The following is a 15,574-nucleotide window of genomic DNA, read 5'->3' as shown; positions in this document are numbered from 1 at the left end:
GGTGACAGAGCCTTGGGGTGGGGGGGCAGTCCCCGGACCAGGGGCCTCCTGCTGCCCCAGCCCCTCACCCCTGCCTCTGGGCTCCCACCCTGCAGGCCGCTGCGCCCCCATGAAGAGCATCTCTAGCAGCCTCAAGGAGACCATGAACCCGCACGACATCGTGCAGGACGCCATCCACAACTTCTCGCCGGCCTACCAGCAGTACACCCAGCAGTCCACCCTGGAGCCCGGGCCCGCCTGGCGCGGCGGCGCCCACGGCCTCTCCCGCTCCCACAGCCTCAGTGGCGCCCGCGACAACGAGAAGACTCTCCTGCTTAGCTCTGACGACGAGTTCTAGGCGCGGCTGCTGGTGGGGAGGACTGGCGCCTCGGCTCAGGGCAGGCTGTGCTCCCCTCCGGCCTCACGCCCGGGCCGGGAGGCAGGCTGGCACAGCTTTGGCGTCGCCCGTTAATTTATTGGACCAGAAACACTCACATGTCGCTTCCAAAAGAACAGCCAGAAGCTGTCTGCCCAGGGGACAGCCCAGGCTCACGACGAGCCTTCAGGAATATTTATACAAGGCCACCCCCGCGCTGCTGGGCGAGGGACAGAGGATGCGAGGAGCGACTCCCATGCCCCCGTGGCTCGTCCTGTGGCGGCGGCACGTGGGGACCAGCCGCAGCCATGGTGGACCGGCGGCCGCAGCCCTCTCAGCCCCGACGCGGGTCACGCGCTCCCCCGCGAGACTTCCAGCCCTGCCCCCAACACCGTGCAATACTCTGACCTGGGCTCTTTCCTGCCTGCTCCCTCCCCTGTGCCCTCTGTCCTTGCTAGATTAGCCTCACCTCAGGCAGGAGGGGGAGGAGGGAACCCAGATGCTCCCGGTGGCCTCTCCTGACCCAGGGCCTGCCTGGCATGCTGCAAGGACCAGAGCGACACCAAGAGCCACATGGCCCACGTCAGAAGGGCGCTCAGGTGCATCTGGGCCCCTCCTCTGTTGACGAGACCTCTCCAAGCAGGGGTCTCTGGGCCCCTGGGTGTCCTCTCCGTGGCGGCCCCTCCTGCCTGCCTCGTGCCCCTTCCTCCTGGCCTGCTGAGGGCAGCCAGCAGCCCAACTGCCCTAGCGCTTGGGGTCTGTCTTCTTGAGAGCATTTTGGGCAGGGCCCTTGCTTCCCGGCTGCTCAAAGGGTCGGCGGCTCCCAACCCTCCTTCACGGGCTGAGCAGTGAGAACCTCCACAGGGTCCTGGCCTCTCCCTAGGGCTTCTCCTTCCCACCTCAGGGGGAGGGTCTGAGTTTCCACATCTCAGACCAGCTTCTGGAGGAACACGGTCCTGTGGGAGGGAGGACGGAAGGATGGGGCATGCAGCAGGGAGCTGGGAAGTGGGAGTGGTAACCCCAGACTCCTCTTCCTGGCGCCGTATCCACACAGGGCCTGGTGTCCTGCCTCGGCTGGCCCCTCGGCCCATCTCTTCTGTGCCTTAGTCACATACGAAAGCTCCCCCTTCCTAGGCCCTCAGTCTGTCTGGCCGCAGACAGCCCCTGGGGGCGCCCTATCAAGCTACTGGCGCTCAGGATCCTGCAGTGCTGGGCCACGCACCCTCAGACGGGCCTTAGGGGTGGCCAGGATCACCGGTCCCCTCCCCTCGCTCACCTCCACGCCCATACACCTGGAGCCTCCTGGGGCCGGACCCCCCCGCCCCGCCAGGCAGGCAGGGCTTATGCCGGCCACTGTCTTTCTTCGGAAGAGCCTCTGGACAGATAACGATGTAACGATCATACAGGCGGAGCCTTCTGTCCTTTGACACCCAGAGGGCGCTGGGGTTTGGGCTGTAACAGCCTGGAGAAGGTGACAGGGTGAGGAGGGCCCTGCCCTGTGGCACCAGAACTTCACCGTGGAGTCTCTTCCTTTTCGTTCATTACTGGAATGAACTGTGCCAAGGGTCTGCTGGGATGGGGGTGGGGGTGGGGTCCACGACAGCCATCTTTCCAGGCTTCCTTTGGCCCTTGTGACCCAGCCGGCCCCCAGGTCACAGAGGCCTGCGTGCAAGGGTCCCGGAGGCCAGCTCTCGGGCCCTGTCTGGTGGGCCTGGCTCGCTGGGACCAAAGTGCCCAGGAAGGCAGCGAGTGCGAGCGGGCTGTCTGAGGAGAGTCTCCTCCCCCACTCCCAGCTCTGCTTTCGCGAATCTGTTTCTCTGACTCTCCCTCCAGGCCAAACTCCCTGCCGACTCCCTGCCCCCTCGGTCTCTGCCCGCCCTGGCACTGGCCGGCTGGCATGGTCCGTGGGGGGACACGGAGGGGGACTCAGCGGCAAGGAGCTAGCGGCCCCCCGGGGAGATGAGGGCCTAGGAATGCGGGCCCGCCCACTCCACCCCTCCTTCCTAGGATGCATAACCTACCTTTTTTGTTTTTGTTTTTGTTTTTTTTTTTTTTTAATTTTTTTTCCCCAATAGAGTAGCTCTTTGTACATAAAAGATACTTGAAAAATTAATTGTATGATGTATGAGAGGACAGAGTCCCCTAGTTTTGTATCTCGTGTATGACTGCCATGAGTTCCACCAGAAAGCCGCTCTATTTTGGTCTCTGACATTTTAAATGCGTGACAGAAGTGAGCAAATAAAGTGAGAGATCTATATATGAGATAATATAGATTGTATTGAAATCTCTTCTGCCTGTGGGTGAGGTTTTTTTTTTCCCTTCCTCTTCCCGGCCTCCGTGTTCGTGCTTGGGGGTGGGCCGAGTGGTCGTGGGCAGGGGTATCCTAGGAGACGGGATGTGACGTTTAGGTAATGGGGGGAAAAAAAGCCCACATTGCCAGAGGCTGACACTGGGGTCCGGGCTCCCACCGGACCAAGTGTCTCCTCCTCCTCCAGCCGGTGGGACACGGTGGCAGCTTTGGTCCCAAGGGGTCCCCCCTCCACCCCACAGGGCTGGTGCGTGCAGAAGCTCCCCCTTCTGTCAGCCAGCAAAGCGGGGGGGGGCCCAAACGCTGGCAGCCCCATTCCTGCAGGTTCCCCCCAGGGGTTGAAGGGATTTCCAGGGCAGCTGTTCTTCCCAGGCTATCTTCCTGCCTCCCTGAGCCCACCCTCCACCGCGGGACCCTAGGTACCTCCCCCTCAGGGTAAGGAGGCCCGGAGCAGGGCCCGCTGGGCATCGGGCTACCAGGCCAGGTGCCTAGCCTCACGGGGCACCACCAGCCTTTGGGGAGGAGGAGCTGACCTGCTGACAGGAGCGCTCAGGAATGCGGCGTGGGTGGGGGGACTTCCCAGCCAGCCACTAACCTCCACTTGTCCCAGCCCCTGGCTTCCTGCTGCCCTTTCGCAGGCCTGAGCTCAGCTTGGCTTCCGGGGGGTCAGGGATCAGGATCGAGGGCCTCAACCTGAGAGGGGGAGAAAGGCCCGAGGTTGGAGCCAACCCGTGTGGTTCGGCCCCTCCCCGACTTTCAAAGCGGGCAGCTCCCCCAGACGTGTCCTTCCCCGAGCCCAGCCCTGCCATCCGTGTGGACAGAAACCCTCCTCGCTGCAGCTGTCTGTGCCGCTGGAGACGTTTGCTCTGCATGTTCCAGCCTGCAGCCCCCTCGGGTGCCTTCATCCTGCCCATGGGCAAACCCAGGCTGCAAGAAGCTAAGTCACCAAAGGTCACGCGGGTTCAAACCCCGGTCTCCCTGACCCCTCCTTCTCAGGGTGACCCCGAAAGGCAGGTGGATTGGGTTGAAATTAACGACAGCGAGTTCGGAGCGCAAGACGAGACACAGGGTTGCCTTTTCGGCCTGCAGGCTGGGACTGAAGAAGCCACTTCTCTCTCGGCCCCCCTGTGCCTTCCGGAACATGGGGAAAATATTTTCTACTTGGCTGTAGAAAATCAGACCTCGGTGGGAAAGTGCTGGAAAGATTACTCTTAAATCCGGGAATTTTCCTCTGGGCGGGACTGTTTATTCACTGAAGGGATGCCAGGGAATTTAACCCTACATTTCATTGTCCTCCTGGTATTTTCTTCCCCTGGGAGGCTCCAGGCAACCAGACGGAAGAACCAAGGTTTTGGCATCCGCCTGCCCTCTGAGCTCCCAGTGCTAGTGAGCGAGCGAGGGCTGATGGCGCAGTTTCTTCCCTTGCGCGTTGGAGCAGAGGGTCCCGGCTGGGGTTGAAAGCTGGACTCCAGCTTAGGCCCCTCGTTCGGAGCCTCTCCCACCACCCCCTCCCCCAAAAGACCATAGCCCAGAGACGTATACTTCTCCGTGGAAAAAGAGAACTCGACTTTATTCAGAAAGTCTACAAAATACAGAAGGCGGATAAGTCGCTTACTGTAAGTCAGAAAATAAATAAATTCTAGGGGCCGGGCGAATTTTTTGCGTTGTTTTTTTTTTTTTTTTTTTTTTAACATTTCTTGGTCGTTGCCATCCGGCTTTCCCTAAATATAAGATAAAATGTGATTTATTTGCAGATATAAAATATAAAGTCCAGCGCAGGGCCACACACCGCTTTTCCCAGGGAGTGGGTGCTAGGTTTCTGGCTGGGGAGAATAACTTAGATTCGTGCAATAAATAAACAGCGGGGAGGAACAACCGTATTGTGGGGCGGGGAGGGGGGAGAGGGAGGCGCAGGGAGGGTTGGGGCTGGGGCTGGGCTTCCCAGGAGAATGGCAATCAACGACAGTGGCCAGCCCCTAAGCCACGGTGGACATTCCCAGGGGGAGGGGTGGGACCCTTCCCTTCTCAGGACCCCCACCCCTGGCTGCAGGACTTGAGCATCTGTCTTCCCACCTGCCACAGTGGGTGGTCACCTCCTTGGTCCCCCTTCTCTTTGGCTGGCCAGCTCCTTCGATCTCTTCCATCTGTATCACCTTCTCTGGCCTTCTACTTCTCTTCCCCTAACTCACAGAGGCGGCTCCCGGGTCAGGGAGGCCCTTCCATCACCCTTTCCAGTCCGTGTCCACAAGCCCCCTGCCAACCCCCGGCGGGATCCCCTGGCTGGAATCTCGGGGCAGCAGTAAGAAAGCCTAGCTTTCCCAGCTCAACCACCAAGCACAGATGGCCTTGGGCACTAGCATGTCTGCTGAAGGACGGTGTCCCCATCTGTTAACTGACCTTCACTTCTCAGCCCCGGGAGAGGACATATTCCTAAATCCTGGGGGGAGGCGGGGCTGTGGCACGATCTGAGCCAACAGGTTACACAATGAGGGGTGGCCCTCTTCTCCCCGACAGCCCTTCTCTAATCTGCTCTGTATTCCATCCTCCCAGTCCAAGAAGGCAGGACTCTCCGCCAAAAGAGACCCCAGGCGCCTACCCCACCCTACCATTCTCACCAAAGGTGCCCCACCCCAGGGCCACCTATTGGGTCCCGGTTATAGGGGCTACAACGAGGAAGACAGCAGGCTCGGGAGGGAACATGTGGTCACCACAAGAGCTGGTGGCTGCAGAGAAATGGCACCAAGGGACAGAGGCCACGCTTAGGCACTTTGGGAAGGAAGCGGGGGGTCGGAGGGGCGTGGCCTGGAATGGGCGTGGCCGGGCGGGGCGGGCACTAGGAGCAGGCGGCGGGGGCGGGGCCGGGGGCGGGGGCGGAGGCGGGGCCCGGGCCGGGGGCCGACTTGACAATGGTGATGACGCTGGCTGGCGCCACGAGCGCGGCCGGGCCGCGGGTGGCGGCCACCGAGCGCGCGAAGCCCTGCAGCGCCTCGCACTTGCCGCGCAGCGCGTCGAGCTCCAGGCGCATGGCCGCGTTCTCGCGCGCCAGCTTGTCCACCTCGCGCTCCAGCTCCGACTTCTGCTTCTGCAGCTCCTCCTTCTGGCACACGCGCTTCACGCGGCAGCTGGCCGCGTAGCCGCGGTTCTTGAGCGTGCGACGTCGCTGCTTGAGCCGCGTCACCTCCTCGGCCGAGAGCCCGCGCAGGTGCCGGTTCAGCTCGCGCACCGACAGCCCCATCAGGGCCTCGTCTGACAGGTGCGGCGTGTTCTCGCTCAGCTCACGCTTGATCTGGGGACAGCACGTGGAGCGCATGGGGAAACTGAGTGACCTGCTTGCCCCCCACCCCCACCCCCACCCCTCCATCCACCGCCCTGGGCACACAGCCTGTGATCAGGCCTCTTGCTTTCTAGCCCACGGCCCTTCCCGGGGCCTCACGAACACCTGAAGCCTGCTGAGCCACCCTTGAGGATGCCAGTAACTGAAGAGGCAGTTGGGATGGGCCAGCCTAAGCCGGAAGCGAGGGGGAGAACAGGGACAACAGAGGCAGCATCCTCACCTTCAGGGCTTTGCTGGATAAGGGGTCCACAGACATGTTTGCAGAAGGTGCCCTCTGGGCTGAGACCTAGGAGAGAGAGAGGAGACCGAGGTTACTTTCTCTTCTACTTAGAATAAAACTCAGACTCACTGCCTCGGCATTCAAGGCCTCTGCTGTTAAGGAAGTCCTGTCATACCACCTTTCTCTGTCCCAGGGGCCCATTCCAGCCTCAGGACCTTTGCACTTTCTGCTCTCTTTACTGTTCTCTTGCCTTTCATCTTCCCATACCAGCCATCCTTCCACATGGGGTCCAGATATGTCTATTTGATTGTTTTTAACTTCTCACTGAAGTATAACCTACATACACCAAAGCACCCAAAACATATGTGGGGCACCTGGCCGGCTCAGTCCGTAGAGTATGTGACTCTTGGTCTCAGGGCAGTGATTCGAGCCCCACGTTGGGTATGGAACTTACTTAAAAAATAATAATAAATAGGGGCGCCTGGGTGGCTCAGTCGGTTGAGCATCCGACTTGGGCTCAGGTCATGATCTCGCAGTTCGTGAGTTTGAGCCCCGCATCGGGCTCTGTGCAGACAGCTCGGAGCCTGGAGCCTGCTTCGGATTCTGTGTCCCCCTCTCTCTCTGCCCCTCCCCTGCTTGCACTCTGTTTCTCTCTCTCTCAAAAAGAAATAAACATTTAAAAATAATGAATAATATAAATAAAGAAACTTAAAAAAAAAAACCAAAACACCCAAAAAAAACATAGTCCCCTCCTCCCTCTTCCCCAGCCCAAGCCTTCCTCACCAAAGTTTGTCTTGGAGAAGCTTCCTCTGCCCGGCAGCCGCGAGCACGAATTCAGCACCACCCTGGTCAGACAGGGCAGTCGTACCTCAACTGAGGAGGGGCCCAGGGGCCTTCAGTGTATCCTCCATAGGCCTGAAACCTCCATGTTCCTTCGGCAACTATTTATTGAGCATCTACGGTATGCCAAACACTGGCACTGGGGAGATATGGAGAATGCATTCCGGAGGCCAGTGCCCACGAAGGTGACGGTCTCCCCAAGCCCCCTTTTAAAACAGCAGTCCTCTCTGTCCCTGCACATCGGATCTTCTCCCCCATTCGTTGTTAGCCCGCACTTCCTCATCTGTTACCACCCACAGGGAGGCAGTGGGTGGGGGGGGTGAGGAGCACAGAGGACAGGGCGGGAAGACGCCCTGTGACCTCAGATGCAGCACCCTATCAATTCTCATTAGCAATACCCAGTATGACCGCAGGGGCAAGTGAAGGCAAGCCCTGGTTTCTCGAGCTTTCTGAGGGACACACCTCACAGCCTCAGCTCAGCCTCTGATACCTTCCCACGGGCCCCGAGAAACGCAAGTGCCTGGACCCGGATGCCAGACACACCTGGAGCTTTTTGATGGCGGTTCCACTCACTACCTCCGATTCTGGTAGATCGGGTAACTGTTCTGCGCCTCAGTTTCCCCCACAGAGTGTGTTAGGTCACTCATGTTACTTCTCCCTCGGGACCCTCCCGTGGCCCCCATCTCTCTTGGGAGTCAAAGTCAAAGTCATCACGATGGCCCACAGACCACTGCGTGATGTGGCCCCAGCACACGCTTCTGACTTCAGCTTCTGCTTGGCTCCCCTTCCCTTGCGCTGCTCTAGCCACACCCTCCTCCTTGCTCTTCCTCAACAAACCACGCCCACTCCTCCCCAGGGCCTTTGCACTGCCTGTTCTCCTGGCCTGGCTTTCCCTTCCCCTAGATGGCCACAAGGCTTGCTTCCTCACCTTCGGGGCTGTTTTCAAATCTCATGTTCTCACTCCATTTAGAATTCCCAGCCCTGGATACACACACACACGCGCACACACACACACACACACACACACACACTCTCTCTCTCTCTCTCTCCATTTCCCTTTCCTACCTCACGTTTCTTCATGGTACTTTCCACTATATGGAATTGTTATGACATCTATTGCACATATAGGTTCAGTGTCTGCCTCCAGACCTCCTCGTGCCTCCTCGTGCTGCCATTGGAGCGCGAGCTCCACGACAGCAGACATTCTGTCTTGCCCTCTGCCTGCGTGCCAGTGCCCAGGGCCTGGCACACAGCAGGTGCTCACGTATTCCTGCCGAACTACCGTTGGAACTCTCACTGTGACTCAGGCCGACGTGCAGAGAAGCCCCAGGCTTCTCTGGAGCCCCCCAGCAGCTCCTGGGGCCCGTATAGCCAGGGGCTCTGGCACCCCGGAGGGAAGCAAGGAGTGGGACAGGAGGGGGAAGGTGGCACTTGAAGAGATCCCCTGAGAGGGGCAGCCACCGTGGCCGTTGGGCTGGGAGGGTCCTCAGAGCCACCCAGGCTCCTTGCGGTGTAACTGAGTTCCAGAAAGTCCCAAGTAGGACCCTGGCCTTTCACCGGCACTACCCTGAGACCCTCCTACGCCACCCCTGCCAATCCTGCCCTTCAACACGGGCCTCTTAAATAGCCTTCCCGCCACACACACACCGGGGAAGGGCCTAGAATGCTTCTCTGCTGGCCTCCGCTCATCCTCTTCACAGCAACTGGAGGTTCTTTCCACCGGTGACTGTGACCACGTCACCACCCAGATGAAAACCTTCCATGGCCCCTTACCATCCCTGAACAGGGTCCAGGCCCACCTGCGTGGCACCTGAGGCCCGTCTGCCATCACTGCCCGCCCCCATCTGGCAGCTCAGCCACGCGGAGTTTCTTTCACTTCCTCCCTCCCACACCGTATGGCCCCTGGGCAACCCCACGCCCCGTGACACGTCTCCCCCTGACTTTATCTGGCAGACTCCTACTCATCCTTCTGCCCTGGGCCCAGACAACTCCTCCTCCAGGAAGCCCTCCCTGATCCGTAGAATGTCATGGGTGCCGCCCACCCTCGCACATCCCCCCCCCCCCCCCCCATCTTGTGATCGTCTATTTCCTCGTCGTCTCCCCACCTGACAGGGAGCTCTGCGGCAGAAACGGGGCTGGAGCAGTTCTGGGTGCCGAGGCCACCAGCCCCGGGCCCGGCAGGGAGCAGGCGCTGGTGAGACGTGGGTGGGTGGTCTGACACCACGACCCGGCTTGTCAGTGTCCGAAGCGAATGCCAAGCCCGAGCCTAGCTGAACACTGTCCAGGAGAAAACCTCCCTGTGCCCGTCTCCAACTCTTCCTCCGTTCTACCCGCCACCTTCTTCTGCCTGGCAAGAATAGTACACAGAGGCTAGGGAGACGGGAAGGGAGCAGAAGGGATTCTGCCCTCGCGATGCTGGGCCCCCAGGTGGGCTATGGGAAGGAAGGAGCACCGGATGGAGTCGAGCCTGGGTTTGAGTCCCATCTCTGTCTTCTCCGGGTTGTGTGGCCTCAGGCAAGGCACTGCACCTCTCTGGGCCTCCACTTTTCCTACTGTGGGATCAGAACGACACCCGCCGAGCAGGGCTTTGGAGGAACCAAGTGGTATAGAACGCAGAGGTCAGTGAGCACCTGGGGGTCATTAGAATCGCTGAGTCCGTCCAGGAGGGGTCCGGCTGGTAGCCCGCACTGGGACCTTGCTTTGACTCAGGGTCCCCAGGCCGGCTGGGGTCACACGGGAAAAAGGCCCTGGGAGAGCATCCAGCCCTGCATCCTCACTTCACCCACAAGGAGGTGGAGACCCACGGAGGGGCATCTCTTGCCTGAAGTCACACGGCAGGTGAGTGGCTGCCTCCCCCCCAAGTTGGCGGGGGTTGCGGGGGCCGGATTCTGAACACGTGTAAAGGACCCAGAGCTGGATCCGGACCCCTTTCAAACCAGCATCAGCCTGGTCCTCCTGACGGCTCTGTGAGGTAATGCCCAGAGAAGTCAATAGGGTAGTCCAGGGTCACCCACAGAGAGACCTGATAGGAGAGGTGAAGCAGGTTAACTGAGAGCCCGTTGGGTGCCAGGTGCTGAGCCCTGGGTGCTGTGGCTGATGCAGAACCTCGGAAGCACGGCCTGACCCACAGACAAGAGGGGAATCTCTGGGCCTTGGTTTCTTCACTTGTAGAGTGGGGACAATCATAACAGTCTAAGCACGTAAGATACAAGAGACTTAGACAAGGTCAGGAGCTGCAAATGGCTGGCTTACCTCCCCATCGCCCCCACCCCCTCCACTCTCTCTGCAGGCATCACTAATCAATCACAGCACTGTTCCCCCACTGAGCTTTGGGGGGCGGGGGGGGGCGCCTGGGTGGCTCAGTCGGTTGAGCGTCCGACTTTGGCTCAGGTCATGATCTCGTGGTCCGTGAGTTCAAGCCCCGCGTCGGGCTCTGTGCTGACAGCTGAGAGCCTGGAGCCTGCTTCGGATTCTGTGTCTCCCTCTCTCTCTGACCCTCCCCTGCTCGCACTCTGTCTCTCTTTCTCTCAAAAAATAAAAAAATAAAAAAAAATAACAAATAAACATTTAAAAAAAAAAAAAAAAAAAGACAGCCTCAGAATCCTTCTTAACACGGGGCGACTGGGCGGCTCAGTTGGTTAAGCGACTGACTTCGGCTCAGGTCATGATCTTTCACTTTGTGAGTTCGAGCCCCACGTCGGGCTCTGTGCTGACAGCTCAGAGCCTGGAGCCTACCTCGGATTCTATGTCTCCCCCTCTGTCTACCCCTCCCCTGCTCATGCTCTGTGTCTCTCTGTCTCCCAATAATAAATAAATGTTTAAAAAAATTAAAAAAAAAAAAAAAAAAAAGAATCCTTCTCAACACAACACACACCCAAGAGGCGGAAACTGTCGGCCATCCGCTATTCTATAGAACGGCTGAAGTTCCCATCCACTCAGCTGACTGGGATTCTAAATACTTTCAGTTTCTAGGGACACTGTGAACCTGTTCTTCCCTCTTCTCCTCCTCCTTCTCCTGCTCTAGCCTCAGCCCCTTCAAGCAAATCCTGGATGTCAGCAGAGGCACCTTTGTTTGCCCAGGAATGTCCCGGCTCAGCAAAGTCAGGTAATCGCAGAGGGAAAGTCACAAGAAGGGGGAACTGTCTGATAACCTCAGGCTTTCACTCTCCAAGCCCAGGCCAGGGGTCGCAGGGCTCTAAGCCAAGGGGCGTGGACCCTCCGCCAGGCTGCCTCGGCCAGTCTGGGGGACCCTGGGCCGGAGACAGCAGCAGGTCCAACCAGCTCTGTAACTGAGGCAACCGAGCGACTGTTTGATGGCAGTGATGGGCTGGGACCCAGGGGTCCCGGTTCCCAGGACCCCCAGCTCGGGGCCCTTTCTTCAGTGCCGGCCGCCACATCTCCCCCCACCTCCTCAGTTTCTCCTCTTCTTCCCTCGGAGGCCAGCAGAGTTGACCTCCAGGGTCTGCAGGTTCCCAACATTCTTTGGGAGGCATGAGAATGAGTTTACTCTCGGTGATTGATTGACAGCTGCCTCGCCCAGTCAGCAGCTGCCAACCCTGCTGCACCCGCCCCCCTCCCGGGCCCCCTAGTCCACTCCAGAGACATCCTGCAGACGGCCCACCCACTGGCATGGGCTCCTCTCTGGCTGCTGAGCCATTCTGCTTCCTCTGTGAGGACAGAGGGAAAAAATGTGTTTTCCTGGGCCTTGGCCGCCAGCGCTGGTTGGAGCCTCCTCCCTGCTGGAAGCCGAGCAAAGCTGGGAGAGCCCAGCACCCCATGGAAGCAGGGCCCTTGCATTCTAGCTCTGGTTCTGCCACCCCCTCACGCTCACCAACGTGACTTCAAATCCGTCCCTCCCCTCTCTCTCTCTGGGCCTCAGTTTCCCAACATGCCGAACTTCCCCCAAGCCCAATGTACCTCCCAGCACTGATGATTTGGGAGTTTTATAGAGTGTCAGATTCTGGTCCAGAATGGAGCTCCAAAACCACCAGGAGAGCGGACGCCCTGGGAAAGGAAATCAGTGAAGGCTCCCTGGAGGCAGGGGCATGAGAACACAAGCTCGGAGACCATCGGCCTTGACCATTCCTCTGCTCCACCTGCATAGCCAGGGACCACTTCCCCTTTCAGCTGAGCCAGGACTGTAGCTGCCTCCTCGCGGGCTTCCAGGCTGGCCTGCCTCCACTGCCGGCCCTGCCATCTGTCCCGCACCGAGTGATGCCCGAGGGTCTGCTCACTTTTGAGAGGCGGCTTCAAGAACCCTATAGCCCACTCGGGCTCCCTGCTTCACTGGAAGTTTCCCAGGCCTTGTTTTCCAAGTGCCGTGGAGTTCTTTCGGGACACGGGCCTAGTGTTCATTCCTTCATTCAATCAGCAGCCATCCAAGAAGCACCTACTCGGTGCCAGGCTCGGTGCTGGGTCCCGAAGGCCCAAAGATGAATCACAGTCCCTGCCCTTAAGGGCCTCATAGACGACCATCACGCCATCTGAGAACCCAGCTCGCTGGTCACCTCCTCAGGGAAGCCTCCCTTGATTGCCCCGGCTAAGTCGGAGCCCTGTGTACATGCTTTCAAATCACAGTGCCTTCTGCCCCGGACTACCCGTCTCAGCCATGGTTCCGCATTGAGTTTGGTAGCTCTTCCTTCAACTTTGGCTCCCCCTCCTCGATTGGAAGCTCCAGAGGGATCTAATTTGCTCACCATCTCATCCCCAGCATCTGGCCCGTGACAGGCTCCATCGCTGGGGGGAGCCTGGTTCCTGTGCTCCTGGCTGCCGCCTCCCTCACCCAAACCCTATACTCCTGGACGTCCCTGGGTCCAGCCTGGGGCTGTTGGCTCTTCTTTTCCTCCCATAGGCTGCATGTGGAGGCTGCCCCACCCCGCCCCACCCCACCCCCTTCTGCACCCATCCTGCCACCCTGCGTGTTGCCTAGTCCCTGCTGCAGATGGAGATACTGAAGTTCTGAGCTGTGGAAGCAGGGCTCACCAGGGCTCAAAGATTCAAGGTTAAAAGTTCGTCCGGTTCCTCACCCCCTCAAGCTCAATCACTGCCCCCCCACCCCCACCCCGCGGACGATTCTGAAGCCCTGTGGTGGGAGGGGGAGGGCAGAATAGGACCAAGGACTCCCTAGACCCCATCCCGTTCCACGAGGCTGATGCGGACGGGGGTTGAGTTCCGGGCCCCACCCCTCATACGTTGTTCAGGACCAAGATCACCTGTTCCACTGCCTGTTGACCATGCCTAGCCCAGGGTGAGGACTCTGGGTCCTAGGCCTGGCCCAAGCCCTCAACTAGCTCCTCAGGTCCAGCCATCCATAGGTCTGACTAATCCCACCTGGGAACTGAAACCACCAGGAGAGCAGAAACCAGCTCCACCCCATTCTCCTGGTCTCACCCTCCCCAACCCAGCAGGTACAACCTCCAGAACCAGGACCAGCCAGAGGAGCCACCAAAGAGAGGAAGCCACGGATTCCTTCCTACTTCCCAGCTTTGTGGTGGGTTTTCAGGCCCTTCCTGTTCCTCCCGAGAGGGAGGGGATGAGCAACCCCGGGGAGATGAAGGAGAGTCCCTAGGGTCTGCCTTCCTGGGGCAGCTGGAAAACCTGGGGACAAGGACAGAGGCATCAGGGTGCTGGGGCGGGGGGGAGGGGTGGCCCACTCATCTCACCCCCCAGCCCAGCCGGATGGGGCCTTTGATACTTCGCCCCACCCTAGGGCTGCAGGCGCCGGCTCTGGGCGGGGGACAAACACCGCAGTCACATGGCCGTGTCCCTGGGAAACTCCGGGGACAGCCAGGGCCTGGCCGAGGGCTGGACGAAAGGGGACAGCCGAGGGAGAATTCCCGTACCCCCGTGTGACCTTGGAACTGGCCACTTCCCTCGGTCGGGTCCTTATTCCACATTTATTCGTGCGGGCGCACTCTCTCCAAGGCACACACAGGCCCCAGGGTCTTCACCCCCCTGGGAGCGCGCGCGGCGGACACACCACACACACACGCACACGCACACACGCACGCACCGGGCAGGATACGCGGGACACTGGCCCGGGAACACATACGCACGCCCGCCTTCGGACGTAAACAAACCGCGCACGCACTGCTCGCGGGCACCGGTCCAGGGACTGTTCTCACCGAGTCACGTACGTGCACACACCGCCCCCGGTCCCGCCTGGGCGGACGCTGACGCTCGTCGGCCTGCGCTGCCCCTTCCTGCCCCGCTCCGCCGCCTCCCCGCGCGCTCCCCCAGAAGGGGCCCGTCACCACCACACCCCGCCAAGCTCGCCTGGGCCCCGTCTCGGAGCTCCCGGACCTCTGGCCCCCGCCCCCACCCCCACCCGCAAGCCGTCCGGGCGAAGGACACACCAAAGCGCCGACGGAGCGGGGCCCCGGCCGCCCCGCCCCGGGCACGTTCCCGGGCACGGAGACCCTGCCGCCTCGGGTTTCGCGCGCCCGTCCCCGTCTCGGACCCGCGTCCCTCACCCGCGGCCGCTTCGCCTGGCGCCCCGTGCACGCGCGGCTGCCGCTGCCGTCCCGGCGTTGCTGTCTCGGCCCGCGCCCTCCTCCTGTCCGATCCCCCTCCGGTCCCGACCGCCGGTCGCTCCGAGCCGGGCTCCCGAGAGCGCAGCGCCGAGTTTTGTTGTGGGGCGGGCGGCGCGGGGGGCGGCGCGGAGTTGTAAGGCGAGCTTCCCGGAATTACTCACTCACAGGATTCCTTTCATTCATAAAAACCCAGTCATGCGGTGACGTCACCGCCTGGCGGCCCCTACGGCCCCGGAGCGGCCTCCCGGCTCTGGGCCCCGCCCCCAGGCGGCCCCGCCCCGATCGGGCCCCGCCCACGCAAGGCCCGATCTCTGGGCCCCGCCCCCAGGCGGCCCCGCCCCGATCGGGCCCCGCCCACGCAAGGCCTGATCTCTGGGCCTCCGCGAGGCGGGCGTTCTCAACCCCAGTCAGAGGCGGCTGGGTGCGTTCACGTGATACCTCGCGAGAGCCGCGTGGGCGGAGGTGTCATTTGTCTCGTTTTTGCAGTCGACAGCCTCGTACCTCTTCTCCTTTCACCCTACACCCTCTGCCTTGATCTCATCCAGTCCCGTGGTTTTAAACGCCATCCATATGCCCGGGATCCCCAAAGAGCTTCTGCGAGTTCAAGACTGCCCACTCTGCACCTCCACCCGGGTGCCAGAGGAGGACCGCAAAAATCCAATTCCTGACCACCAACACGGCCTCAGCTCCCCCCCACCCCCAGACTCCCCGATTTCAGTTGGTCAAGCCCGATTCTAGGAGCTTTGCTCCATTCCTCTTTCTCCCTTCCTCCCCACCAGTCAGGCTGGCTCTCCCTCCAACGCCGCCGTGCATCTGACCGCGCTACTCCATCCCCCGTCCCCCCACCTGGTCCAGGCACCCTCAACTTACCTGGACAATGGCAGCAAGCTTCCTGATGGCCTCCCCACTTTGCTCCCAACGGCTTTCTTCACGCACCAAAGTTCTTCTTAAAACAAGGATCAGATTGTTTCACACACTTCCTGCT

The 15,574-nt window shown here is 60.4% G+C and overlaps 2 protein-coding genes across 6 annotated transcripts in view; one reads left to right on the top strand and one right to left on the bottom strand.

Annotated features, from left to right (window-relative positions):
• The window catches only part of TMEM184B (transmembrane protein 184B), a 49,296-nt gene extending 46,653 nt beyond the window's left edge, over positions 1–2,643 (top strand). For both annotated transcript variants that reach the window (XM_019446871.2, XM_019446869.2), the window contains one exon: positions 96–2,643. In XM_019446871.2, coding sequence (XP_019302416.2) covers positions 96–337 — 242 coding nt within the window. In that variant the 3' untranslated portion in view covers positions 338–2,643. The remainder of the gene's footprint in view (positions 1–95) is intronic.
• A 1,562-nt stretch (positions 2,644–4,205) lies between these two features.
• MAFF (MAF bZIP transcription factor F) lies at positions 4,206–15,574 on the bottom strand. 4 transcript variants are annotated; one of them, XM_019446876.2, is made up of 4 exons: positions 14,530–14,776; positions 9,163–9,404; positions 6,218–6,283; positions 4,206–5,949 (listed from the first exon to the last, which is right to left on the bottom strand). In XM_019446876.2, the coding sequence occupies exons 3-4, from the start codon at positions 6,251–6,253 to the stop codon at positions 5,497–5,499; spliced, it is 489 nt and encodes a 162-aa protein (XP_019302421.2). In that variant the 5' UTR covers positions 6,254–6,283; positions 9,163–9,404; positions 14,530–14,776; the 3' UTR covers positions 4,206–5,496. The 4 variants fall into 4 exon arrangements, with proteins under 4 accessions (XP_019302421.2, XP_019302420.2, XP_019302419.2 ...); XM_019446875.2 differs by lacking the exons at positions 9,163–9,404; positions 14,530–14,776 and adding exons at positions 7,001–8,038; positions 8,071–8,206; XM_019446874.2 differs by lacking the exons at positions 9,163–9,404; positions 14,530–14,776 and adding an exon at positions 15,460–15,574.

This window comes from Panthera pardus, unplaced genomic scaffold (genome assembly GCF_024362965.1).
Source record: "Panthera pardus isolate Hobbes unplaced genomic scaffold, ASM2436296v1 HiC_scaffold_6, whole genome shotgun sequence".
Classification (NCBI taxonomy): Eukaryota; Metazoa; Chordata; class Mammalia; order Carnivora; family Felidae; genus Panthera; species Panthera pardus.
The sequence above is the reverse complement of the archived record's forward strand: the minus strand, read 5'-3'. Positions and strand labels throughout refer to the sequence as shown.

Coding starts and splice junctions, on each gene's coding strand:
- MAFF (XM_019446874.2), bottom strand. CDS start 6,253: ATGTCTGTGGACCCCTTATCCAGCAAAGCCCTGAAG. Junction 5,950..6,217: donor TATCCAGCAAAGCCCTGAAG/GTGAGGATGCTG, acceptor TGCTGTCCCCAG/ATCAAGCGTGAGCTGAGCGA.